This window comes from Paramisgurnus dabryanus, chromosome 5 (assembly GCF_030506205.2).
Source record: "Paramisgurnus dabryanus chromosome 5, PD_genome_1.1, whole genome shotgun sequence".
In the NCBI taxonomy this organism is placed as follows: domain Eukaryota; kingdom Metazoa; phylum Chordata; class Actinopteri; order Cypriniformes; family Cobitidae; genus Paramisgurnus; species Paramisgurnus dabryanus.
The window spans coordinates 35,364,591-35,391,018 of record NC_133341.1 but is presented as its reverse complement, the minus strand read 5'-3'; the positions used below and the strand labels follow the sequence as shown (position 1 = coordinate 35,391,018).

General features: G+C 37.6%; 3 protein-coding genes and 1 long non-coding RNA gene across 6 annotated transcripts; 3 read left to right on the top strand and 1 right to left on the bottom strand.

Annotated features, from left to right (window-relative positions):
- Positions 1 to 356: 356 nt before the first annotated feature.
- Positions 357 to 14,712, top strand: lrp13 (low-density lipoprotein receptor related-protein 13). Its single transcript, XM_065250978.2, has 21 exons — positions 357 to 451; positions 738 to 911; positions 1,348 to 1,560; positions 1,649 to 1,891; positions 1,968 to 2,180; positions 4,472 to 4,701; positions 6,240 to 6,369; positions 6,502 to 6,689; positions 7,577 to 7,760; positions 7,836 to 8,048; positions 8,136 to 8,322; positions 8,414 to 8,615; positions 8,804 to 8,968; positions 9,057 to 9,257; positions 9,343 to 9,877; positions 9,989 to 10,108; positions 11,879 to 11,989; positions 12,138 to 12,371; positions 12,635 to 12,947; positions 13,021 to 13,129; positions 14,461 to 14,712. Exons 1-21 carry the CDS (start codon positions 394 to 396, stop codon positions 14,482 to 14,484), a joined length of 4,047 nt encoding a protein of 1,348 aa, XP_065107050.1. The 5' UTR covers positions 357 to 393; the 3' UTR covers positions 14,485 to 14,712.
- Positions 14,713 to 16,961: 2,249 nt separating this feature from the next.
- Positions 16,962 to 18,706, top strand: LOC135732715 (uncharacterized). The gene is made up of 3 exons (XR_010526804.1): positions 16,962 to 17,027; positions 17,145 to 17,223; positions 17,839 to 18,706. It is a non-coding gene; the product is annotated as an uncharacterized lncRNA (long non-coding RNA).
- On the bottom strand, positions 18,696 to 22,383 carry rchy1 (ring finger and CHY zinc finger domain containing 1). 3 transcript variants are annotated; one of them, XM_065250980.1, is made up of 8 exons: positions 22,312 to 22,383; positions 21,241 to 21,360; positions 20,867 to 20,982; positions 20,690 to 20,768; positions 20,499 to 20,602; positions 20,161 to 20,190; positions 19,945 to 20,065; positions 18,696 to 19,143 (listed from the first exon to the last, which is right to left on the bottom strand). In XM_065250980.1, the coding sequence occupies exons 1-8, from the start codon at positions 22,363 to 22,365 to the stop codon at positions 18,964 to 18,966; spliced, it is 804 nt and encodes a 267-aa protein (XP_065107052.1). In that variant the 5' UTR covers positions 22,366 to 22,383; the 3' UTR covers positions 18,696 to 18,963. The 3 variants fall into 3 exon arrangements, with proteins under 3 accessions (XP_065107052.1, XP_065107053.1, XP_065107054.1); XM_065250981.2 differs by having other exon boundaries at positions 20,867 to 21,007; positions 22,312 to 22,331; XM_065250982.1 differs by lacking the exon at positions 22,312 to 22,383 and having other exon boundaries at positions 20,867 to 20,998.
- Positions 22,384 to 24,552: 2,169 nt separating this feature from the next.
- kcnv2b (potassium channel, subfamily V, member 2b) lies at positions 24,553 to 26,187 on the top strand. The gene is given in 4 exon segments (XM_065250104.1): positions 24,553 to 25,085; positions 25,087 to 25,823; positions 25,826 to 25,845; positions 25,927 to 26,187. Coding segments are annotated over 4 exon segments (1,551 nt in total).
- Positions 26,188 to 26,428: the final 241 nt, after the last annotated feature.

Sequence of the window (26,428 nt, the reverse complement as noted above, 5' to 3'; positions counted from 1 at the left end):
GTCAACTACATACATAGAACGAATAATTAATACTATTAGACATAACGTCTGCTATAGTATTAACCTTAAAATGATTAACTTATACAATGCATATTTTTTTTATTTGTATAACTACTGTTTAATTATTTTTCACGTTTATTTGTGACACATACCCCGTCCCACTAGAACTGACAGGTGGATGACGTCAAAGTACCGCGAGAGCGATCGAAATCACACGGAGGAATCTGCTTTTAAATCGCTCTCGCGAAACTTTGACGTCACCCGCCTTTCGGTTCTTGCCGCGCCCTATTAAGTCAAACGAGCCTTATTTCTGATCAATTAAGATGCATTAATCTCAGCTGTTCGTCTGATTAAAGCGCCACGTCACGAATTCAGCTGGTTTGCTCTGCAGTCATGTGTGAGTTTGTATTGCAGAGTGTTGCATTTTGGGGGATCTTACTGCTCTTAAAAGGTGATATTGAAATCTCACATTGATCATCAGTGTAAGATGTTGTTACAGTAACAAACCTTTCCAGTTGTGTTTGTGCATAAGTGATGAAGTTACACTTATGTCTAGTTAACTACATTGGTTAAATGATGTGGTTTTCTTGTAACACATGCATATTTTAAAGAAATTTCCTTATTAAGGCCCATCCTGATCCTGTCAAAGGAAGAATAAGTAAATGTAGTTAATTTATATGACCCAGTGTAAAAATAAATGTTTACATTGTGACATGTTATGACTGTGTGTTCTGCAGCTGAATGTGTTCTGGCTGCTGTGGGTTCTGAGAAGGTTCCTCTGCACTGCAGGTTCGGTTTGAAACCCTGTAAGGACGGATCTGACTGTGTTCCTTACAGTCATCTATGTGATGGTGAAGATGACTGTTCTGATGGCTCGGATGAAGATGAATGTGATTCATTCTGCAGCATAGGTGTGCTAGCTAGACTACTTAATATCTGTGTGCCATTGGTGCCCTGATGCATATTAGTCAAGATAACCTGTTTGGGCATATAATGTCTTATGCATTATGTACATAATTCTTTTATGTTTAATTTCCTGTGTGCATTTTCTTTTTTTAAATGTATGATTCTATTTTTAGTAAGAAACAATCATTTGTAGTCACAAAATATTTGCATGGTTATTATTAAAGCTTTCCTACGTTTGTTCTTCATTTATTATCATCCAAAGTTGCATTGAAGGCCTACATTAACCACGGGACCTTTAGTGACGCTAAAGCAATGCTTGTTTTAGATAAATACATCCTAGTTTTCCGTTCGTCTTTGACAGTCATTTGTCTCAATTTATGCTTTGCTTGATTTCCATACTTTTGTTTAAGACATCTTGCCTGCCTTACATTTCATTTCCAGGTCAGTTTCAGTGTGCACATGGTAAGAAGTGTATTGAACAAAAGCAGGTGTGTGATGGAGTGGCTCAATGTCAAGATCGCTCTGATGAAGTCAACTGCCTCAAGCAGGACGAGAGCTGTGATCAACGCTGTGACAATAACCGTTGTATCCCAAAATCCTTTATATGTGATGGAGAAAGGGACTGTGTGGATGGCAGCGATGAAGACGGCTGTTGTAAGATGTTTCTTTAGGTTTAATTGGACTGTTTGTGGATTCTAGCAAAGGATTGCGTTGTAAACAGTGTTTTCTTTTTCCTTTTAAGATGATAACCATGATGATGATGATGATGATGCTGAAGATGACAGAAGTACAGAGGAGGAACCGACAGATGAGTCTGATGGTTCGGAGAAAGCCAATGTAACCAAAACCCCTCTGCGTTGTTCCTACGGTTCGAAGTTGTGTCGAGATGGGATGGACTGTTTTCTCTATAATCACTTGTGTGATGGAGAAGAGGATTGCGCGGATGGATCGGACGAGGACGAATGCTCGGACGAGTGTGAATCCGGTAAGGATATGATAGCCTTAGCAACACCCTGGCAACAACCCAATCTCTAAAACTCTTCTTTCTCATCTGTTCCCAGGTCAGTTTCAGTGTGCACATGGTAAGAAGTGTATCGAGCGAAGGCAGGTGTGCGATGGTGTGGCTCAATGTCAGGATCGCTCGGATGAAGTCAACTGCTTCAAGCAGGATGAGAGCTGTGATCATCGCTGTGACAACAACCGATGTATCCCAGAATCCTTTCTCTGCGATGGAGAAAAAGACTGTGCCGACGGCAGCGATGAAGACAGCTGTGGTGAGTTTTCAATTGAGGTAACTTTTCGGGGCTGTGACTAGAAACGATATCGACCGTTTCAGTGGCAAACAAATGGCTTTTGTGGCCCAAACCTAACTTTCGGTAGACCTTTGCATTGAATCAATAATAAAAGAGCTACACTGGGGTGTTTAAAAGAGAAATGAGTAAAAAAATATATAAGGAAACTTCTGCCTCGCCCCTTGATACTATTGTGTAACGCCTATTTCACATGCTGACGATATCACTATGGAGAATATCTGTACACTCTGTACACTAGAGTACAAAAATGATTATACACCCTGTAAAAAGTGTTTCTGTGCCTTAGTAGATTTACATGTTAAGTCAATGCAAAGACGCGCTAGACATCCTGTGCTGAGGTTCACGCGAATGCGCTGCGCGAATTGAGCCTTTCGGGCGTTTGAGTTCAAAAATCGGAACTTTTTTGAACTCAAATGCCCGAAACACTCAATTCGTGCGAATCTCAGCACAGGATGTCTAGTGCGTCTTTGCATTGACTTAACATGTAAATCACTTGCCCTAAATGCTTAATTCGCACCTGGTGTGAACGCACTATTAGGCTATAAAAGCAATTGTTTAATTAAAAGATACATATACATATTGAGACTACAAGCTAGCTAAAGCTGGCAAATTGAGCGTATTCGCACCTGAAAATCACCCGCGAATGGCGCGAATATCATGTGTAAATTTAACACGCGAATAAAGCAAAGTAACTCAAAGGGCCCTATCTTGCACCCAGCGCAATTGACTTTGTCAGTGACGCATGTATCATTCGTATTTTGCACCGGCGCACAGCGGGTTTTTCCCTCCACAGACGCACGTCAGCAAACTAGGGAATGAACTAGCGCTCTCTGGGCGGTTCAACGCAAAAAAGGAGGCTTGTTCCAGCGCAAACCATCCCTGATGCTATTTTGCAGTTTCAAAAAACAATTGTGCAACTGACCAGAAAAAACTAGTCTTTAGTCAGTGGCGCGTTGCGCGTTGTTCATTATGCTATTTTAAGGGCGCATGCTTGACCATAATGTATAGCGTGCACAACGCGCACACACTTTGCTTATCTAATCTACACAGATGCAACAGTTATTTTTTGCAAATCATAAATTGTTACAATAAAATTTTTTTACATATGAGATAAGGGAAATCATTGTGTTGAGCATCGTGGTGATAGTTTTTATTTATTTTGTGTGGCTGCATTAAAAAATTATCATGCAAATAACGATTAAAATATTTTTATTTTTGTGTGGCTGTATTACGTTTATTTTATGTAAATAATAATTAAAATGTTTTCATAAGAAACCTTAATGTATGTGAACTTAATTTGTAAGTGTACTTTGGGGTTGGACTGCTTGGCGTTTCTTGGCTTTCAGCGGTGAGGGTGGACGCAGCGATGTCCTCTGCTGGCGTCAGGTCCTGTGTAGAGGCAGATCCACCTCCCGTTACACGGCGTGCCCGATTTATGCTGGCAAGCTTGGGATTCCCCCGTCTCCTGACATCATTGTAGCGCTTGTGGCGCAACGTCCTGGGGATGCCAGCTGATGAGACAATTGTGGCTATTTCCTCTCACGCCTGTTTAACCTACGCTGATTTGGGCGGATTTCTCCTATCCCCATACAAAACAACTTCTCTGTCTTTGACTGCTCTTACAAGAACGTCGGTCTCCTCGGCTGTGAACCGCTCCTGGCGTGCGCCTGGTAAATCTGTCATAATAATAGCAACCCGCCATAGAACTTGCGCACTTGCGTTTAAAGGGAATGTTGGATAGCGTTCTGATTGGTTTATTTGACGTTACGCCCAAACCACACCTATGAATAATGAACCTACTTCAGACCAACCCCTTATTGATTTGCGCCCTGGAAAAATAGCAACAGCGCCCGTGTCCAGTCACGTGACAAATGTGAGAAAAGTTTAACTTTATGCAAATAATGAGCAACTTTCAGGAGTGACTGACTACCAATGAGAGCAAAGCAGTGGTGTTCACATCATCCGTCTCTTGTCAATTACTGGAGTGGATGGTACTCATTATGACAACCAGACTTAGAAACGCCTCCTAATGACCTAATTGAAAAAGATGAGCGACACAGCGAGAAAGTCGCTGCTAGTCTGAATTCAGCTTAAGAGTTTTGTTTACCTTGTTGTATCGCGAGTCCAACAGTGAACAGACATATGCGCTAAATTTGAGAAAAAGTGAGTGGGTCCAATATCATTGGTGTTAAAAAGTGGGTGGGTCTTGTCTTAATAAGTGTATGTAAACCGTGTTTGCTATTCTGCGTCAGGTGTGGAGAGCTGCAGCGCTGCAGAATGGAAATGCAATAGTGGTCACTGTGTCTCTGTCAGTATGCGATGTGATGGTCATCCAGACTGCAGAGATCATTCGGACGAAGAGAACTGTGCAGAACCTCCACCCTGCAGCACACAACGCCGCTGTCCACACAGTCAAGAGTGTCTGCTGGATGAGTGGATGTGTGACGGAGAAACAGACTGTAAAGATGGCACAGATGAAAAGGTGATTTGAAAATATTTTTTCCCAAAATCAGTGACATCACTTATGAACTTGGCAATTAAAGATTTAAAATCATGGATTTTTTTGTGAACATTTGGTCAGTACTGAGGGTGACTAACAGATGTATTTAAAAAATGTGAAAAAAATCATGTGATACATTATTACATCCATTTAATTTAGTGGGGGTTTTTTTGGCCACGAACAACGCGAAATGGTAGTAAATTATTACTATAAGTTATTCAAGGTAATAGTTATCTAAGTAGAGGTAATAGTTATATGAACATTGTTCACTGTGACAAACATCACACAGTGACTCTGGCCAATGGTTGAACCATAAGTTGACATGTTGGACTGCTTAAAGGTGCACTGCGTAACTTTTCGAAAGGATCTCTTGGCAGAAATGCAATATAATGTTTTGATAACCATTACAAAGGTTTTTATTACCTTAGCTTAGGGGCTGTTTACACTTGGTATTAAGATGTGTTTTCATCGATCGAATCACAAGTGGACGAGAGAGACACATTACGTTTACACCTGGTATTTAAATCCGTCTCTTTTGTCCACTTTCGACCGCTTCTGTTCTGAATTCTGTGAGGGGACGGTCCGTGAGACGGTGGGCGAGTCTCTCTGCTGTCATTCGAACGCGAGCGGCAGTAATTATGAGTTTATATGGAGGCAAACTAATATTATGTCCGAGTCCGCTGCTTGTTTAGCAAGTAGACATGCTGCACAGTGTTTTGTACGTTTATATGTTGGAGCTTTCTCTAAATTTTCAGCGCAATTGATGAAATAGGATCGCGCAACTTTCACGCATTCAAACCGAAACTACGGAGAACACCCGCAGTAGTTTTATCAATGAAAGGCTAAAAATAGCGCTCTTCACCATAAGTTCACGCCAGAAGTCAAAAAAAGACGTTAAACTTGTGTTTAATACCTCAGATTAGATAAATGGGTGGAGAGAAGGTGTTCGAACACATTCAACCACATTTGCGTTCCGCAACTCCAAAGCCATCCGATCGAAAGTGGTTTCGACTACCTCTGGATGTGGTTGAAAGTGGTCGAAAGTGGACGCGTTCAAAACCTTTTGAACACCATTTACACCTGGCATTAACGTCGTCCACTTGTGATCCGATCGACAAAAACGCATGTTAATGCCAAGTGTAAACAGCCTCTTGGAGTGAGACGTTTTTAATCTTCATACACCACGGGTCCACGGAAGTTGACATTTCTCACCACCACGTTTCTACAATAGCCCTGAACGGACAAACTGCTCTATAAAAGCACTTTTTGTCACAACGTTGTCTCAGACGATGACGTATTTGTCATGTGGCAGTTACCGTGGCTTCTCTCTGCGTTTCGATAAGGAGGGGTGAGCTGTGGACTCAGCCGTTGGTTGCAATTCTCAACCTCACTGCTAGATGCCACTAAAATCTACACACGGCACCTTTAAACTAATTTTTTGAAAGGAATTTAATCTCTCTGTACATTAATAAGCTGGCAGAGCAAAAATTGACTATCGGTTTGTGTTTTATTTGAGACAGAACTGTACAGATTCTCCAGTACAGTGTGGAGATTTCCAGTGGTCCTGCTCCTCTAAGACTCAGTGTATACCACAGGACTGGCGATGTGACGGATCTGACGACTGTAAGGATGGAAGTGATGAGTCCGACTGTAAGTCTAAACACATTCAGAAGTCTACTTCTCAAACTTATATAATTGTAGGGTGTTTTTTTCTATACAGGTGTCAGTTCTGTTACATACTGTCAACACTGTTACTCTACCTCATGCGGTCTGTTTGAACAGGTCCACCTGCGTCCTGTCCTCCTCATCTGTTTCAGTGTGGAAGTTCTGAATGTGTGGATTTGTCTCAGCTTTGTAACGGAGTTAATAACTGTCTGGACGGTTCGGATGAGGGCGGATCCTGTCAGACGGATAAATGTTCAGATAAGTTCAAGTGTGCACAGGATTGTCACGTCACACCCACAGGCCCGGTACGGATGATATTGCACTTTATATTTAAAGAGCACAAATTATGCAAAATCCACTTTTACACAATGTTTGGACATAATGTGTGTTGGCAGTGTGTGAAAATAATTCATCCACCTCCTCCTTTTTTCAATTCCCATTAAACCAAAGCAGTCTCATTAGACATACTGTATTGATTCTCTTGTTAATGTCACGTCCAAGCCCCATTTTCTGGGGGATATATTTTTTAAGCACACGTGCTAAACTGTTCGCTTTAAATGCTTATATCTTCTGTATGCGAATGTTGATTCATACCAAAATGCTTGTGTTTGACACATGAAAACGTCTCTGGTTACGTATGTATCTGTTGTTTCCTGAGAAGGGAACGAGACGCTGCGTCTCCCTTGCCATACTTCCTGCGTCCCTGTAACGCCGTCTTTGGCAATATTTCAGATAGCGATATACTTCCTGGTTCCTGCGTCACCCTGTCTTTGTCGTTAAGCCTCACCATTGGTTGAATTTGATATACACATTCAGACGCACTTACCACTGGGAGGCGTCCCCAAAGTGTCACTGCAGTGACGCAGCGCAAGTTCCCTCAAAAGGGAACTGTAACAATGTATCTTAAAAGGTAACACGATGTAACCTTGCTCTCACTTGAAATGTGTCCCCCCATTTAGTCTTTGAATTTGAGGGTATTGGACCTGGAAAGTCCTTGAAAGGTCCTTGAATTTGAAGTTAACTAAGGTGTGGGAACCCTGTTAAACATCAGACACATTCTAGGCACACAAGACTTATACTACATCTTGTAAAAATAGGCATAATATGTGCTCTTTAAAGCCATGAACCCATTATATGGTTTAAGCACACTGATTTTCGAATGAGATATTTCTGCCTGTTTTTTGTGTCATAGCAATGTTGGTGTAGGATCGGCTATAAGCCTGTTGATGGCGCCCTGTCGTGTGTTGATGTCGATGAATGTGCGAGCAATCCAGCCGCCTGTTCACACTACTGTAACAACACTGAAGGCTCATTCAAGTGCTCTTGTAGTCACGGTTACGTTCTTGAACCTGACGGTCGTAGCTGTAAAATCACAGGTATCTACATTCGTAATGGATAATATAGGTAATGTAACATCATTGGATACGTTTAAATTTCAAACCATGTTTTAGGCGAGCCGTACCTTCTGGCTTCGGTGCAGTCTGAGGTCTTCCTGCTGGGTCTGAGGAGCTCAAGTCTGAATGTTCTTCTGTCCTCCGAAAAGCGGTTTGTGGTCTCGCTCGACTTCGACTGGGGGAACCAAAGAGTCTACTGGACCAACCTCAACACCGACAGTATCAAATGGATGTCGCTGGATCAGAAGAGCAGAGGAACCATTGTTAAAGGTACAGAGAAGGATGGAAAATCATCAAGGGGTGCGTGAAAAGTCAAAGTGCTTTTGGTGGCAAACTGTTGACTTTTTCTTTGTAAAGGTATGAATGCAGACACCCTGGCAGTGGATTGGGTGGCCAGAAACCTATACTGGGTCGATGGTGTAAACAGCCAGATAAACGCAGTGGCATTGGACACCAATGCCACCAGAAGCTTCGATCGCATGGTGGTGATTCTGGATCGAGATCTTGGCCAGCTTCGGTCTCTAGCTCTGCTCCCTCAGAAAGGGTTCGAGTTGTGATTTTGTTGTGTTACATCATCTTTTAAAGCTGTGTGTTATTTGATGATTTCAGATCATATCTTGTCTTTCTCCTCTCAGTCTGATGTTCTGGTCAGAAACAGGGGATGAGGCTCAGATCGAATGTGCTGGAATGGATGGATCAGATAGACGAGTGTTGATCAAACGCTCTCTTCGATGGCCGGTCAGTTTGACTGTGGATTCCCTGCGTAACAGAATCTACTGGACGGATGAGAAACTCAAGTGCATTGGATCGGCCAATCTGGATGGACGAGATATTAAGGTAGAGGTTTTTAGTGAAGATAATTTATTCAAATGAGTCCGATAGGGTGCATTTAAAAGATCGAAAGGAAGACTTTGATCCACGTCATCAATTTACTGTTAACTTTACATATTCAATGAACCCAAGGTGGTGGATTTTCAAAAAACAGCATCTTTTCATAATGTTGTTCGGTGATGTTTTATTTCTAGCTCCTGCAGCTGATGGAGACGCCCAGTCCATTTTCTGTGTCTGTATTTAATGACATGGTGTACTGGTCTGATACCAAAAGAGGAACCATACAGAGTGCTCACAAAACCAGTGGCAAAAAGCACCAAGTCCTGCTTAAGCGGCCTGGGCAGCCGTTTGGTTTAAAAGCAAGTATTTCTGATTTCTCTGGTCATTTTAATCATGCATAATATAAGTTAAATGGGTTGTGAAATGGGTCTTGATTCTGTGGTGCAGGTCATTCACCCGCTGTTACAGGTGAGCGTTTCAAACCCCTGTCTGAACAAACGCTGCTCTCATCTGTGCGTGTTGGCACCCGAGCAGATGAGCGCCTGTAAGTGTCCGTCTCCGCTCCTTCTGGATGAAGATGGAATCACGTGCTCAAAACCCAAAGACTCGTCCTTCATACTGTTTCTATCTCCCTCTGCTATCAGACAGGTAGATGGGACATGACATCACTTCCTATTTTACCTGTCGTTTACCTTCTAGTAATGCTGTTTCTCTGTCCATTTCTGTATCTAAGGTCTTTGTGCAGCACAGACCCAGCAGTACAGGCCTTCAGAAGTGGCCTGAACATCGCCAGTTTCACCTCCTAACCAGGCTCAAGCCAACCGCGTTTGACTTATTTTTGCGAGATCTTACCTTGTACGTGTCCGTTGCTAATGCCGTTGAGCTGTTTAAAATGAAAGACGTCGCGCTGGCGCCTCGTGGAAAACGTCTTCAGCTATATAAAGACTCGATCAGTGCGTTTGCAGTGGACTGGATCACATTAAATCTGTACTGGAGCAGCACAAGGCTGCCAGGCCTGCAGGTCACGTCACCAGACGCTCACACCAGCGTGTTAATCCATGATGCCGTCACTGGGATTGAATCGATCACATTGCACCCGCCAAGCGGACGGCTCTGCTTTTTAAACAAACACAAGGATGGTGAAGTAAATACGGTTGAGTGCGCATACATGAATGGACAGAACAGAAGTGTGGTGTGGAGGAAGTCACTAAAGCCAACTTCACTGCTGCTAACTGATGATGGGAATAAACTCTTCTGGGCTGACACTGGTATTTATTTATTTTCTTAAATGTTAAGAATGTTAAAGCGTTTTTTAAACATTGTAATAATCTATGGGTTGTAATTTCCACAATACCACTGTGATGATGATCTTTCTCTAGGTCTTGGTGTTATTGCTTCAGTTGGCATTGATGGTTTGGGATACAAGGAAATAAAAACAGAAGGAGGATTAACAGCATTTGGCTTGGTTAACAAAGTCCCTGTTTGGGTTACTAAAACAGGTAAAATCTGCTCATATCACATTTTTATATTTTGTTAGTCTAATACTGTCTGCCATAATTTTTACAGCAAACTTAAGATAATTTATGGCTGTCAAACGATTAATTGTAATCAGTGTTGGGGGTAACGCATTACAAGTAACGTGCATTACTTAATAACATAACTTTTCTGAAGGAACGAGTAAAGTAACGCATTACTTTATGAATGAACACATTAATATTTGAGTTACTTTTTAAAAAAAAGTTACTTTTCATTTAAATTTATAAGATGTAAAAAAATGACTGAATTAAACTAAACCTAGTCACATAGATTTACACACTCCATGCGTGGGAACCGTTTGAGTCAGAAACAAAGATGGCAGGTCAGAGCTTGACATTTTTGCGATGGAAAATGACAAATTCTCATAGCCTCAGCAAGTAAAAAAGTAATGTGCAAAAAAGGTAATGTGCAAAAATAACGCAATTCGCAAAAGTGGTAACGCACGCAAAAGTGGTAACGCACGCAAAAGTGGTAACGCGCCGCCAAAAGTGGTAACGCGCCGCCAAAAGTGGTAACGCGCCGCCAAAAGTGGTAACGCGCCGCCAAAAGTGGTAACGCGCCGCCAAAAGTGGTAACGCGCCGCCAAAAGTGGTAACGCGCCGCCAAAAGTGGTAACGCGCCGCAAAAAGTGTAAACACTCGCAAAAGTGGTAACATTCACAAAAGTGGTAACGTGCAAAAGTGGTAACGCACCAAAAAAGTAATGTGCAAAAAAGTTAATGCGCAAAAATAACGCAATTCGTTTTTGGGGAGTAATTTAATATTGTAATGCATTACATTACTTTCCCCAACACTGATCATGATTAAATTATGTATAACACAAACTATATTTGAATGTTTGTGTATTTGTTTAATAAATGAATTAAACTGAACATAGTCACATAGATTTACGCACTCCATGCGTGCGTGCCTGAGTGGGAACCGTTTGAGTCAGAAACAAAGATGGCAGGCCAGATCTTGACATTTTTGCAATGGAAAATGACAACTTCTCAAGTCCTGAAAAAGATCAAGCTTCAGCAAAGTAAGGCGCAAAAGTGGTAACGCGCAAAAGTGGTAACGCGCAAAAGTAACGCAAAAGTGGTAATCGCAAAAGTTACGCAAAAAGGTAATGCACAAAAGTATAACTTTTCATGAAAAGTAACTAAGTAACGCAATTAGTTTTTGGGGAGTCATTTAATATTGTAATGCATTACTTTTAAAAGTAACTTTCCCAACACTGATCGTGATTAATTTATGTATTACACAAACTATATTTGAATGTTTGTGTATTTGTGTATATAAACTTAATTACACACAGTACACACACATTTATTATGCACATATAATATAAACTTGTATTCTACTACTATTTAATGCGATTAATCACGATTAATCGTTTGACCGCTCAAATTTTAATTAATTACAAACATTTGTTGACTGCATTAAAATAACACAGCCTCAATGTAAGATAAAAATAAAACATTAATAACTGTAACAGTTAACCCTTTATTCAATGCCGTTTTAGCTACTTGCATGCGCACAAGTTAGCAAATGCCTCATGTGACACTGTATAGAGCTCCTTCAGAGTATCATTAGTCTTTATTGATTGATGATTTGTTGTTTTAACTGGAAGGCGGGACTTCCGTCACCAGAGCGGCCATGTTAAGTGTTGCATTGTCCTTTATTTATAGGAATAGGAGTGTTTAATCTTGTTATAGCCAATATCTTTGGTAATACTCGTGTTATTTTGTTTAGATAATTCCAGTAAGTGCTGGTTCAGTGATGAACAGGAGACCAGTAAGCTGTGGTTTGAAGTGAAAACTGAGATAGTCGCTCTAAAAGCACTGACCAAATCGATCCAAAAAGGTGAGGAAGAAACACATTCACATTATCACAAACTGTGAGATTTACTTGAACAAACACATTATTATAGTTAACTGGATAGAAACCGTTTCTATCAACCGTGGCGTCCATTACAGGCATACTAAATTAAAGCTTCAACTTGATGTTTCAGACACTAATCTCTGTTCAAATGGTAATGGAGGATGCAGTCACATCTGTCTAGCGTTTCCAGGAGGAATGACCTGTCATTGCGGCCACGGCCACCGTCTGGTTAATGGTACAGACTGTGTCCTGGATCCTCGATGTCCTGAAGGCACCAAACCTTGCTTGAGTAAAGACATCTGTCTACCACTGAATCAGTTCTGCAACGGAGTCGCTGAATGTCCGGATCATTCTGATGAGCACTGTGAGGAACTGAAGCGTCGTCCCAGTATTTTCAATCCTTTTTTTACTGCAATATTTTCAGAAAGTCGCAAAAATCTCAAATAACACTGATGTCAAGATGCATTATTTAAGGGAATATTCCTATTTGTCATAAAATGTCATTGTTTTGGTAGGATTCCCCTTTCACTTTAGTTTCAAATTGAGCTTTCCAGGTTTTCACCAACCATTGATTAAGTATTAAAAACATTACTACTACTACTACTACTACTTCTCTTAACTTTTCAGGTCTCCAAGATAAGAAGGTTGGACTCAGTCCTAAAGCGTTTCGTCCAGGCCTGAGTGAAGACATAATACCGGAGAATGTGGATGCAGAGACGTGCAACGTTAAACTTTGTAACGGGAACGGAAAATGTGTGAGCCGGGATGGAGCGACGGTGTGTGTTTGTGATGGGGGTTATAGTGGAGAACGCTGTCAGGATTTGTTGGGTGGTCTTGCACAGGGACCGGTTATGTACGGTGTAATCGGGCTGTGTGTTGCTGTAGTCGTACTGGGTATTACCATTGGGATCATTCAGAAGAAAAGGACCAGAAATCGAAGGTGCGCTGTTATTTGCATTTTATTATTGTTGATGCATTAAAGTCTATTCATTTACATTTAAAAATGTCTTTAGGGAAGGATCACAGGCAGTGGTCGAGCAGGAAACGTGCTTAAAGGAACTACAAGGAAGATCAGAGGTGACTTCAGGAAAACGAAGTGGGAAAGAGACTGAATTTTCAGAGGTATGAAATCAAGGATATTTGTTCGTATTGCTCTTTTTTTACAATGTTTCATTGCTTTTAAAGAAAGAAAGTGGAAGAAAAAAATAAAAACCCCAGAAAAAAAAAGAATAAATGTAAAATATATATAGTAGTATTGCAAATTTTATTGGTGGTATAAATAGATTGTAATCTTAAGCTGCATTATCCTTCAAATTGCGCAAATTGAAATATCGAATTGGAAATGCATCCTATGGAAACAGCAATTTCGCATAAACGCCGATATATTGCAAAATGGTTTTTAAACCCTGAGTAGGTGCCTTTTACAGAAATTTGAAAACAGTTTCACACATTTTTTTCTCGCCTTTACAGGTCACGTGACCTGCGTAAAAGTCACATGATCATTCTTTTAAAATGGCGTGGTGTGTTTGATTGGAGGGCAAGACAAAAGAGGCGTGTATGACTTTGTGATGTCACAAAACCGTTAAACGCATGACATCAAAATATTGCAAGAGTGTTTCGAGAGTTGACTGCTCTGTATGCTTTCAAGACGCGCTCTACGTATTTTGATGTCATTCACATGATGGTCTGCGTGGTGCCGTATGAAGTCGAACACACCCGTCGCCTTGGTTTTGGAATGACAAACGTTGCATAACATTGGTTAAAGGAAATGCCGTCATTTCACAAGTTTTTTGTCGATTTTTTTTTTAAATAATGCTAAAGTTTTGTGCAAATCTTTAATGAAAACGCAGCTGTTTTTAACCCAGTGTTGGGCCAAAAAGGGACAAACCTATGTTGGTTTGTTGTTACCCAAAAATGAGCTGAAACAACCCACAGTTTGGCTCGAAACAACCCAGTATTTGGGTTGACATTAACTCGACTGTTGGGTTTGTCCATATTTGACTCAACTATGGGTTAAAACAACTCTGTGTAATGCACAATATTCTTCATGAAATTTCAATCTATTGATTCATGTTCACAGACTTTTTCATGTCACTCAGCGTGATAATTTGACCTGGCATGTTCAACATTGTAACATTCAATAAGGATACTGTTTACATAGAAAATGCTGGGATATTTATTTCCAACCCGACAATAGTTTTAAAATAACATAGGATAACGAATAACATAGGAGAAAAACAATACAGAGTCTGTGCGGCCGAATGGCAGAAAAAACATGGTGCAGGCACGATAGATGCTTCCAACTGAAATGCATTACGTTGAAAGTCATGCCAAGTGCCACAAAGAGGAAAATCGTGTCCATGAACACAAATCAATAGATGTAAATTTAACTAAAATTGCCGTGAGTCACCGTAGCAATATTTTACATAATACATTTTCTGTTTGTCTTTCAGGAGAATGTAACATCTGTGGATTAGCTTCACCATCCTGGCTGTATAATTTTGGTCTCTATGAAATAAAATAATTGCATTTTGAAAATGTAAATTCACAGTCTCTCCTGTTAGCTCTGTCTATAATCTCTGAATTTCATATGTTAACTTTCCTAAAGATTTTTTTCAGTCATTTATAAAATCTTTCTTTTTCATGTCTAGAGGCAAAATTGCTAAAAGATGAAATTTACAGTAAGATTGTGATTGATATTTTCTCACGTCTCATTTATAAACTGAATTGAACTGTGTTCCTGTTAAAATTATTAAAGTACATTTTTAAGAAACATTGTGAAGTGATCTCTTTGCACAATGGTTTGGCAGGGATATACAGTAAATGGGCCATTAGCTTAAAAGCCAGATCAGTATGAACAAGGTCCTATATCCCAATTTGTGGTATTAAGATGGTACTTGGATGTTTAAATAACTAAGACCCAGTTTTACAGACAGGGTTTACATTAAGGCCATAAAGGGGCATTCCATTTTTTTTTTAAATATGCTTATTTTCCAGCTCCCCTAAAGTTAAAGATTTTATACTTACAGTTTTGGAATCCATTCCGCTGATCTCCAGGTCTCGCGCTAGCATTTTTAGCATAGCTTAGCATAATCCATTGAATCTGATTAGACCATTAGCATCGCGCAAAAAATAACCAAAGAATGTAGATATTTTTCCTACTAAAAACTTGACTCTTCTGTAGTTACATAGTGTAGACCAATCTAAGACCAGTAGAAAATTAAAAGTTGTGATTTTATAGGCAGATATGACCAGGAACTATACTCTTATTCTGGCGTAATAATCAAGGACTTTGCTGATGTAACATGGCTGCAGCCGGCGTAGTGTTATTACGCACTGCCCAAAAATAGTCTCCTGCTATTGAGAGTAACCAAGAGGACTATTTTTCGGGGCAGTGCGTAATATCACAACGCACTGCTGCAGCCATGATACATCAGCAAAGTCGTTGATTATTACGGCAGAATGAGAGTATAGTTCCTGGTCATATCTGCCTTGAAAATCACAACTTTTAATTTTCCGTCGGTCTTAGTACACGATGTAACTACAGAAGGGTCAAGTTTTAAATAGGACAAAATATTGAAACTGGTTATTTTTTTATCGCGATGCTAATGGTCTAATCCGATTTAATAAATTATGCTAAGCTATGCTAAAAGTGGTAGCGCCAGACCCGGAGATGAATGGATTCCAAAACGATAAGAATCAAATGTTTAACTCGAGGGGAGCTGGAATATTTGCATATTATTTTCAAAAAAGTGTAATCTCCCTTTAACCCTTAGGGGCGGTTACCTTGACAGGGATTATCTTAGGACAGGACTAGGCCTTAGTCTTAACTAGTTTAACAAACATGCCTTATACTAAAAACATTATTTTGTGCATTTTTAGGCAAAAAAAGATTAGGATATGTCAGTGCAAGTTGTTTTTAGTTTGAATGGCTCTTAAATTTATTTTAGTCTAGGACTAGTCTAATCCCTGTCATGGAAACCGCTCCTTAAAGTTCCAATGTACCTGGGGAGGAACGCTGCATTATTTCACAGAAAACTTCATGAGACAAAAAAATGCTAAACGTGTCACACATCTTCGAAAAGCTGAGATTCTTGTGATTCGAATGATGTAAACTCTTTAAAGATGCAATCAACACAACAGGTACAATTATTGTCCTTTTTAAGCCTTTTTCAGGAACGCTATAAGAAGTTAAATCTTGTTTGCGAAACCAAGCTAAGATGTTTCTTACACTCATCTATAAAACCACAACAATTGAAACCACAGACAAACTTTTTTTTCCCTAAATTACATTTTAGTACACACAGTAATAACGTGTATGAGACATAAACAATAAAACATAAACAGCAAAGCTGTCAGTATTTCTCTGGTTTTCACTTGCAACCATATATTAAATGTAAAGATAAAGAAATACTGATCTTGGGATTGACCAAATTTTGAAATATAAATGTTTAGTTGTGGCCTGCCTGCATGATGGTTTGAATAAAATTATTGTTTATGAAGCGAGTGTAAGTGCTGAAATACCTCAACATAAAGACTACAATTGAATCTTACACCACGATTTAATTTGGCTGTTGCAAGTCTTAAAAATAAATGGGATGAAATGTGTTTTTTTTATATACTATAGCTATATATGTTTTTGGTGATGTTTCTGTTTTGACCAACTAGACGTGATGTATGTCTGTGGCTTTTGGGGGTTTTGGATGAATAGTGGCTGAACACACCCAGAACAAAATCTTTTTTTAAGATGAGACCTGGTTAGATTACATAAAACAAAACATGTTTACTCGGAAGTAAATATGTTTTAGTTTAAGTACATATTTTAGTGGATTTCCGTCACTTTAAAATGTAAGAGTTAAGTTTGGCTAACCAAAGATGAAATTAAACGAACGTAAATTCATCAGAGAAATGACAACACATGTAAATTTGCCTGTGGGTGGTATAATAAGCTTGTATATAAGAGTCTCAGTTTCAATTCATTGACAGTCAAGGGCTGCAAAACACTGAGCATAAAAATACGGTAAGCTTTTGACAATCTATACTTTTGGATGGATTTAAAAGTATGTGTACTTAATTCTTTTAATAATTTTTTATTCTATTAATATTTTTTTATTCAAATCCAAATCCTCTCTCACAGGGACATTTAATACAAGATGGATTTTTTGGGACCAGCACTATTTGGATTCATGTTGGTGGCCTTTACCGTTTCAAACCCAGTAAGACTTATATTTCATGACATCTGTGCATTTATCTCTGCATTTATCTAACGTTTAGTGCTATACTTTTACTACATCATCATGTGTTTAATTTTGTTTAATTAATTCAATTTTATTTATATAGCACATTTCATACACAAAGATAATTATTACAGATATTATTTACAAGGAAAATACAAAGATACTAAATTTCAAATATAACAAAAAAGTAAAAATGTCAAAATGTGAATTCAAATAAATTGTAATAAAACGTATATACTTTATATATTTTTTTATACATTATTGATTTAATTTTGTATAAACTTTAATATTTGCATGTAACGTAAAGTGTGATCTTAATTTTTCAACTTCGTCCTATTATTTCAACACATGATATATATTTTGTAGGTGTATGGATTAATAGAAATCCATTCAAATGAATAATCCACATTCATTTAAGTCTTAAGTATGATATAAATATTATTAACTTATTTAAGAAGACTCAATTGAATGTGGATCATTTGTCGTTTTTTATACCCATGTAAAGCACTGAATTGTTGTAATCACATTGTATACTATATTATGAAATGTATATAAATAAACCTTTTAATTTAAAATGATATTTTTGTCTAACAGATTAGCCTGTCATCCAGTTCTGAATCTTCCGAGCCGAGTCAGTCGAGTTCAGAGGAGATCACCGTACCGAGAAGCACCGCACAACCCAATGCCATATCGAGCGTAAAGCTGAATATACAGCAGGTCAATAATCCAACTTCACTGCCATTAGTCCTCCAGGAAACAATTCACAATACCATCACAGAACAAACGATTGACATGAAGATAAACCCCATTTTTCTATCACCGGCTGTATCTGTTAAACCAGAACTTGAAACTGTAATAGAGCCTGATTTTAATGCCACGACTGTATCACCCAGAGGAGACAGCATGTAACTAACAATCAAATACTGAATAACCACAATCTGTATAATCCTAATTCATATACCAGAATTTGTGTTTTTATACCTAATTTTCAGAATTACTAATGACTAAAAGTCAATAAACGCATTCATGCAGGTTTAAAAGCAGAACTGCAAAATGTTTTTATTGAATCGTTTTCTATAATCCTATATACACCAAATGTGTGTTGCTGTAATCATTATTTTTGTATTTTGTAGTGTGAACTAACTTTTGTATTACATTTATTCCTGTTACTGTAAGTGGCATTCGATCCATGGGTTTGATGCTTTTTAACGCTTTACATAATGAGAATATACAGAACATTGAAAATATGTGGACATATGATGCAATTCCTCACCCCTTAGACATCCAAGTTTGCTTTACATAAATGAGTTCAAATTATGTGTTGAATATGAACGATGATTTTATCTATTGTGTGAGAAGCGGGAATTGTTTTTTACATGTCTGCCTGAAAATCATCTTGATGTTATATTTAACTTCTGCTTAATATTAAAAAGACAAATAAAACTCCTAACTCATTTAACAATGAAGTGTTATTTAATTTTTTCCATGGTTGTGAACAATCAGATTTTGTGATTTGAAAAAAAAAGTTATCATCCAACATGATGCCATGAGCTTCCAAATGAGCACTTTGATCGCATTTTATGGGAAATTATTAGACAGCTGACTGTAGTCGGATCGGGGAAAGATTAACATTCAATTCCAACACCTTTAATGAAGCAGAAAAAAATGGAAAGATTATAGTGTACATGTCAATGTTTGGCTCGTTTCTTAATTTAAGCATCAGTCGAGTGCCTCTGTTTCGGGTTCATTGTCATTTGGCTGTTCTGCAGGCAGTCCTGCACTTGTCTGTATGATCAGCCCGCCGTCCTGTGCCGTGTTATAAGATCCACAGTTACTGCATTTCATTCCCAACACGTGGAAAGAGACGATACAATGAGCCTGACAGTCATTGCATATTATCTGCAATCACAAACACATGTACAGAGCTTAATCCAAACCTCATTTAGCTATGAAATGATTCGCATTGCGCATTTCATGACCTTCTGTAATACATTATTTAGTCGTTTTTAAGGTGAAATATGGCCTGAATGTGTTTCCATAGATATCATGAGATTCACCCTATAAACTGCAAGTAATTATTCAATATTATAGACTTGAACAAATATTGAAGTACCTGAGAATGTCGCGATATTTACTTTGCTCAATAGGTCAATGACGTGATGTAAGTTATTTTGTGTTCGTATGGTTCAATTAAATGTAAAAGGGTTAAAATTTCAAAATAAATTTGCAGATTATTTACATACATTGTCTTTTTTGAGGACCAAGTCTAAAATTTCTGGTTTTATTTCGTTTTGTAAGAATATTTGGGGGATAATTGCAAAAATGTCAATGTGGTGTAACCACTCTGTGTCAATTCGTGTAACTAGTATTTTTTTAAATGAAAATGTAAATATATTCATAAAAAATGTGAAATAAAATATAATCATCTAGTTTAGTGTAATATGATTTTTTATTATTAATTTAAATTTAGAAATAACTAATTTTTTTTTTAATTACGTTTACATGCCATCAAGGTGGATAAAATATTCTTGGCGCAATTGGCGGTTACACCATTTGACATTTTCAGGTCCATTCAGTCTTAACTTTCATAAAAATGGAGCAAATGTAATTTTTTATTGCATAAAATCAACATAAATACACTGTGCATTGAAATTTCTCATCTTGCCAAACCTTTTTTTTCACTGACCCATATATATTTACCTTCACTGTAGCATCCTGGTACTCTGTAGGCATGGGTGACTGGGCGATCTCTTTATCTCTCTCTTCCCAAAACATCTTCATGTCTAATGCTGACTGCATACACAGTGGACAACGATAAGCACTGCAAAACAAAAACCGTACACAAGAGTCCACAGACATAGGCATAAATTCACCCCACAGTAACATTACAACAGTTATTTAAAGGTTGTCCCTTACCCAGTTTTCCACATGTCTTCAAAGCATGTTCTGAAAATACGAAAGAATAAAGTGTTGTTTTACATAAAATGATAGAGAGTGGTCTACCACTACTAGTTTTTATACCTTAAGGTATAAAGTGGTGGTGGTTGAGGAGAATCCCCCTTTCACATGTAAAGCGCTTGGAGGTCTGCAGAAAAGCGCTATATAAATGTAACGAATTATTATTATTAAGGGTACATTTCACTAATGTCAATCGATGTCACTTCACCTGTCATTCGAGTGAGAAAATTAACATTTTTGGACAGACAGAGCAAACGCTTTCAACGTAACGTACGTATCATCAAAGAAATACTCACTTGTGTAAAAGATGTCCACATGGAAGAACATGAGCTCCTATTCTAGATGTGTGGATGTCATCCATACATACCGGGCAGTTTTGCCTCGACACATCCTCAACACACTGAAACATAAAAGCATTGAGTTATTCCTACATATACGAATGATGAGTCAAGCGAGTGTTAAAAAAGGAAGATGAAACTTTCAATACCTTGTGATTATCTTTAAGATCGGTGGCTAAACATAAATTACACTTTGTACAATGGAAGTATTTCTCTCTTGGACCAATTCTAAAAGTGAGAGAGCAGAAAACATCAGTGCTTCTTGAATAATAAAGGCATCAATAATGAAGTCTGAATGAATGAATAAATGCTAATGTTACGCAAACCTGCATATTCCACAAGGCTGGCAGTGGTATTGCTTCTTGTCTTTGTCAAAGAGATGACAAATGTCACAGTAATACTCCCCAAACTTCACACCGCACTCCTTACATGTCTGCTGAGCCTGAGGAAGCCAAAAACTTGAAAATCTATTCAAAGATGAAAAAGGTTTTATATGTTGTCTTGCTGTTTTTTGCTTAGTGGTCGACCGATTTGGGTTTTTTGGCGGCAAATGCCGATGCTGAAATAAGGTCGAGGTAACACAAATGCAGATGTTGTTTATGCTAAAAACAGCAACATTACACACTAACGGAAGTTAAAAACAGTGGTCAAGCAAGCAGCTTTACATGTGTTTATAACTATAGCTTAAATATGAATTTACCTCTTGAATAGTATGGCACGCCGCACATTTGACATCTCGGACCTTAAATCGGTCCATTTGATGATTTTCTTCACCATCATGACAGAGTCTGCATACATAAAACTTCCCACAGCACGGCGCCTACAGAAAGAAACAAACTATAAATGTACTTCTGCTGAAAATATTATAAACTAGTGATGCACCGATGTATCGGACGCCGATATTTATCGGCCGATTTTTGATGAATTTGAAACCATCGGCATATCGGCAATAGCACGAGAAAGGCCGATACTGATTGTTTATTAATTAACTGCATAAAGAAATCAATTTTATGTAAAAAAAAATGAGTTAATGTTGTTAATAAAATAAATGCTGAATAAGCAAAAACCACCTTTGAAGGTTGTCTTATTATATTTGTTTTAGCTTAATTTGTGCCTCTCTTATTATGTTGGTCAGTTGAATGTTAATTAGATCCAATCCATGTTCAGTAAAAATAATTTGAAGCATAAATAAACTAGCTAATAGACCAACTGTATAGTATTGTTTCCAAGTGTTTAATATCGGTATCGGCATCGGCCAGAAGTTGTCTGTTTAAATCGATATCGGCCCAAAAAAATCCTATCGGTGCATCCCTACTACAAACCTTACAAAATTATGTATTTGTGCTTGAGTCTTGTTCCAGCTGGATTCAATGATGTGCATTTTATTCAAAATGACTTAAAAATTAAATGAATACACATTATCAGTAGACCACACATATGTAGTAAATCTCTCTCTCTCATCTGCGTGTTTCATGTATAAGTCACTTAGGATAAAAGCGTCTGCTAAAATGAAAACGTGGATATTGTGTATATATATATATATATATATATATATATATATATATATATATATATATATATATATATATATATATATATATATATATATATATATATGGATAAAAAAGACACATTTAGCATTTGCATATGACACGATAACAAGCGACCAGAGAAAAAAATATCAAACTGGGGAATATAAATCTGATGAAAATAATAAATTAACGTGAAATACAATTTAAACAAGAGATTAAATGAAAATAAAGTTACTCACTTTTAATAAACAGTTGCGAACATAATGCTCACACCCAGCTGCAGTGGCGGCCATGTTTCATTCAAATGCGTAAAAACTTTATTTAAAAGAGACGAAATGACAACGGTTAAAGATTAAAGCCTTGTGAATTTTGTGGACAGGAAAAATAAACAACTTTGCATCTGTTTTATCATTGTATCTACTGAAGATTATTTGGAAAGATTTGGAAAATTATATTACTAGAAAATTGGGTCGTGTGGTAGAGATTGATGTATTTGAAGAGTTATTTTACTTTGATTGAAATAATTTGGAAAGTAATTAACAATATATTATACAGTTATTTATTGCTTTAGGAAAGTACCCTATACACAAAACAAAATGGGCCCTTTGTAAACAAAATCTGTCACATTTCATGAATGATTTTAAATTATACAGTACCACTTTGGAAAAAGGAAAAAACTAAAAAGCTCTGAAAACGTATAATATTCTAACTATTTTTTGTTATTTTTTATTAGAGCAAGACAATGAGACATACAACGAAAACATAACACAAAAAAGGATATTCGTACTGTACGAACAAATTGGTTATTTGTATTTTTCTCTTTTTTCTCTCTTAATATTATTTCCACTATACAATTTTAAATAAAATGTAAATAGACACTGTGTAGCTTATATTCATTTATCCATCTATATAGCAAGTTGTTGCAACAGGTGGTTATTTACTCAATATTTCATCACTGGCCTTAAAAAAAACATTAAACCATCACAGAAATTGTAATGGATTAAATGGTCATAATGGGAATTAAACTGGTTTTAATGGAAAATATAATGGTCTCTGTGTGTCCCTATGGTGGCATGTGATCTGGTGGGTCGGAGCATTGAACATACTGGATTAAGACCAAAAACACACAACAAAAAGAATTCTGTAATGGTTTTAATGATAAAGACCTGCTAAAGAGGTTCATAATGGTATTGTCAGTGCAACCATTATTATTTGGTTTTTCTTAGCAGGAATTATTAAATCATTAACTTAAAAAATTACACTAAAACATTTTGTCTGTCAGTCTCCACTAATAGTAATTTTTGTGTTGTATAATAGATTTGTTTTTGTTTTTTTTATACATGCTTTGTATAATTTACTGCAAAAATACCATTCAGACTGACAGATGGTGGTTGGAAGCGCCTCTCCAAGCTGCCCTTTCCTGTCTTTACTCAAATAATTGCCTAATCTTTTAAGGATTAAAACCTGATCATATAAACATGATAAGAAAATAAGATGATATACACTTGAATAAAGTATATAAGAGTGTATAAACCATATAGCATGCCAGTATGACAAGCTTTTTTTTATAAACATATAATTTTATGCTGCATTAACTTTAAAAAATATATATTTTTTATAAGTTTTTATGTCGACTTTACAAGTCAAAGCTAAAAACAGTACGTTCAATTGACTTGCAAAACCAAGTTGTTTAAACTTCATGCTGCATTTTTTTTACATTGAGTAAAAATAAGATGAAAATGTAATAAACGTTATGTCCCTAAATAGACACATCTCTGTGTTATTACTGAAACAACACATTTTGTTTAAACTTGTGTTGTCCCTTTTATTTATTTTAACATAAAATCAACACAAAATCACACATAATCACAAATAATGTGTTAAATAGCCTAACACAAACAATCTGTAAAAAATTAACACATTAATGTGTATGAAATAACCCATTAACTAACTATGGACCAACAAGTTACCTTAAGTGACCCGACTTGCTCTTGATACGTTTAAGACTTTCTTAACTTAAGATTCATGTCTGCTTTGTAATCTTTATTCTTATTAATGAAACAACCACAGTGACTGCATGCATTCAAACATTAAAATCAGATTTTTATTTATTTTTTTTTATTTTTTTTTAATGCTTTTTTCATTTACAAGCTCACTATAAATACCCAACTTCATCTAAATAGATAAAGATACTTGTTTAAAAACATTTAATAAATCAGCATGGGGTCTTTCCTGGGTGTTTTTATTTAATGTAAACACATTTACAACATAATTTCAAAAAGATTTAAAGCAGATGTCAAGTGCGCAAAAGATTAAAGGATAATAGCAATTAGGTTGCCTATCTCTTAGCTCCTTAGACAACATCTGACTATGGATTGTCTCTTGTCCTGCCTCTTTATATCTTAATAGGGTAGATTTACCGTCAGTAAACCACATTGAAATTTACAGGCACAGACCATGGTACAGTTAGAGGAGCAGACATGACATTCAGCTACCAAAAAGACAGGAGACAGAGTCTCTTTCCCAACTGTAAACTAGAAACTTCCGAATCAACGGATGATTTTATCCCATTTGCCAAAGAGCAATTGCTCAAACAGTGGAGCTCTTTCACTGAACTACAAAAGGACATTTACGACATCTTCACCGATGTCGACGGTGAGGAGGTTGTGAAACATTCAGATCCTTCATCATGGTTTCCATCACGCAGTCCCAGCAGGAACTGTTCACTCAACCTCAACGTTGGAGGAAAGTCCTATCGCATCACCTACAAAATGGCAGCAAGGTATCCACAGAGCAGAATCGGCCGTTTGGCCACGTCCACCGACCTCAACGTGAAGCTGGACCTCGGTAATGACTACGTCGTGAAGGACAACAAAAATTTTTGTGATCGAGATCCAGATGTGTTCAACAGCATCTTCAACTTCTACAGGACTGGGGTGCTGTGGATCGAAGACGAGCTTTGTCCCAGAAACTTTCTGGAGGAGATCAATTGTTGGGGCATACGGATAAAGTACATGCCAGATCTTGCTGGAGGAGAAACACGACGAGTTAGGGGAACAGCTCAAAATTCAAAAAGAACTCGTAGCAGAAGTGGAATCCGAAGAAAATGAGGAGGTGTTTGAGGGAATGTATTGTGGAAACAAGCGAAAGGCGCTTTGGAACCTAATGGAGAACCCTTTCTCCTCTGTACCAGCTAAACTCATGTCAGTGGGCTCTAGTGTGTTTGTAATGGTATCGCTGGTCACCATGACTTTGAATACAGTAGATGAAATGGAGAACATGGCATCTGTTAACCAGTTTAGTGGAAAGTCATATGCAGAGTTGTTAGAAACTTTCTGCATAACTTTCTTCACCGTTGATTATCTTCTACGTCTAGTGTCAACCCCTGACATCAGGCGTTTCACAAAGAGCGTGCTGAACGCGGTCGACCTGATAGCCATCCTACCGCAGATACTGCAGTTTGTGATCGAGAGTTTTGAGATCAGCAGTTCTGGTAAACAAAACCCTGATATAGAGACTGTAGGACAGGTTAGCAAAGTGGGACAAGTGCTACGAATCATGCGACTCATGCGTATTTTCCTTATTCTGAAACTGGCCCGTCACTCCATTGGCATGAGAGCATTTGGGTTCACGTTGAGGAAGTGCTATCAACAGGTGGGATGTCTTTTTCTCTTCATCGCCATGGGAATCTTCACATTTTCTGTCATGGTTTACAGTGTTGAGCATGATGCTCCTCGGACCAAGTTCACTAGTATTCTTGGTGGTGGGCATCTGTGAGTAAAATATTCAATTTTTTTCCAAATATGATGTCATTTGTTTGTTTATGTCTGATGTACAATATCTCATCTTTTCAGGTTAGCATCTCTACTGTAGGCTATGGTGACATGTTTCCCAAGACCCTTCTGGGACGAATATTTGCCTTTGGATGCATTTCCTTCGGGATTATTTTAAACGGACTTCCGATTTCTATTCTCTTTAACAAGTTTTCAGATTATTACGCCAAATTGAAATCTCACGAATACACATCCAACATCAAGAATAGAGGGAAGGTTAACTTTTTACAGAGAGCCAAGAAGAAACTCCAAGACTGTGGCTGGATTGAAACCGTTTCATAGTCAATAATGAAATGTATGAATATTTTTTCCATCAATATCTAAAATGCCTCTTGAACAGCAGTGCCAAATTCCTATGAATGAATAAGTAACATATCAGAAGTGTTTTGCTAATATTTTTATTTTGAGCCACTGTAATTCATTATTTTCATTCATTTCTTTTGGTTGGTTACAGAACCACATTACATTGACACTGAATTATCCTTACAACTGACCTTAACTAGCCTCTTGCACTTGACCTAAC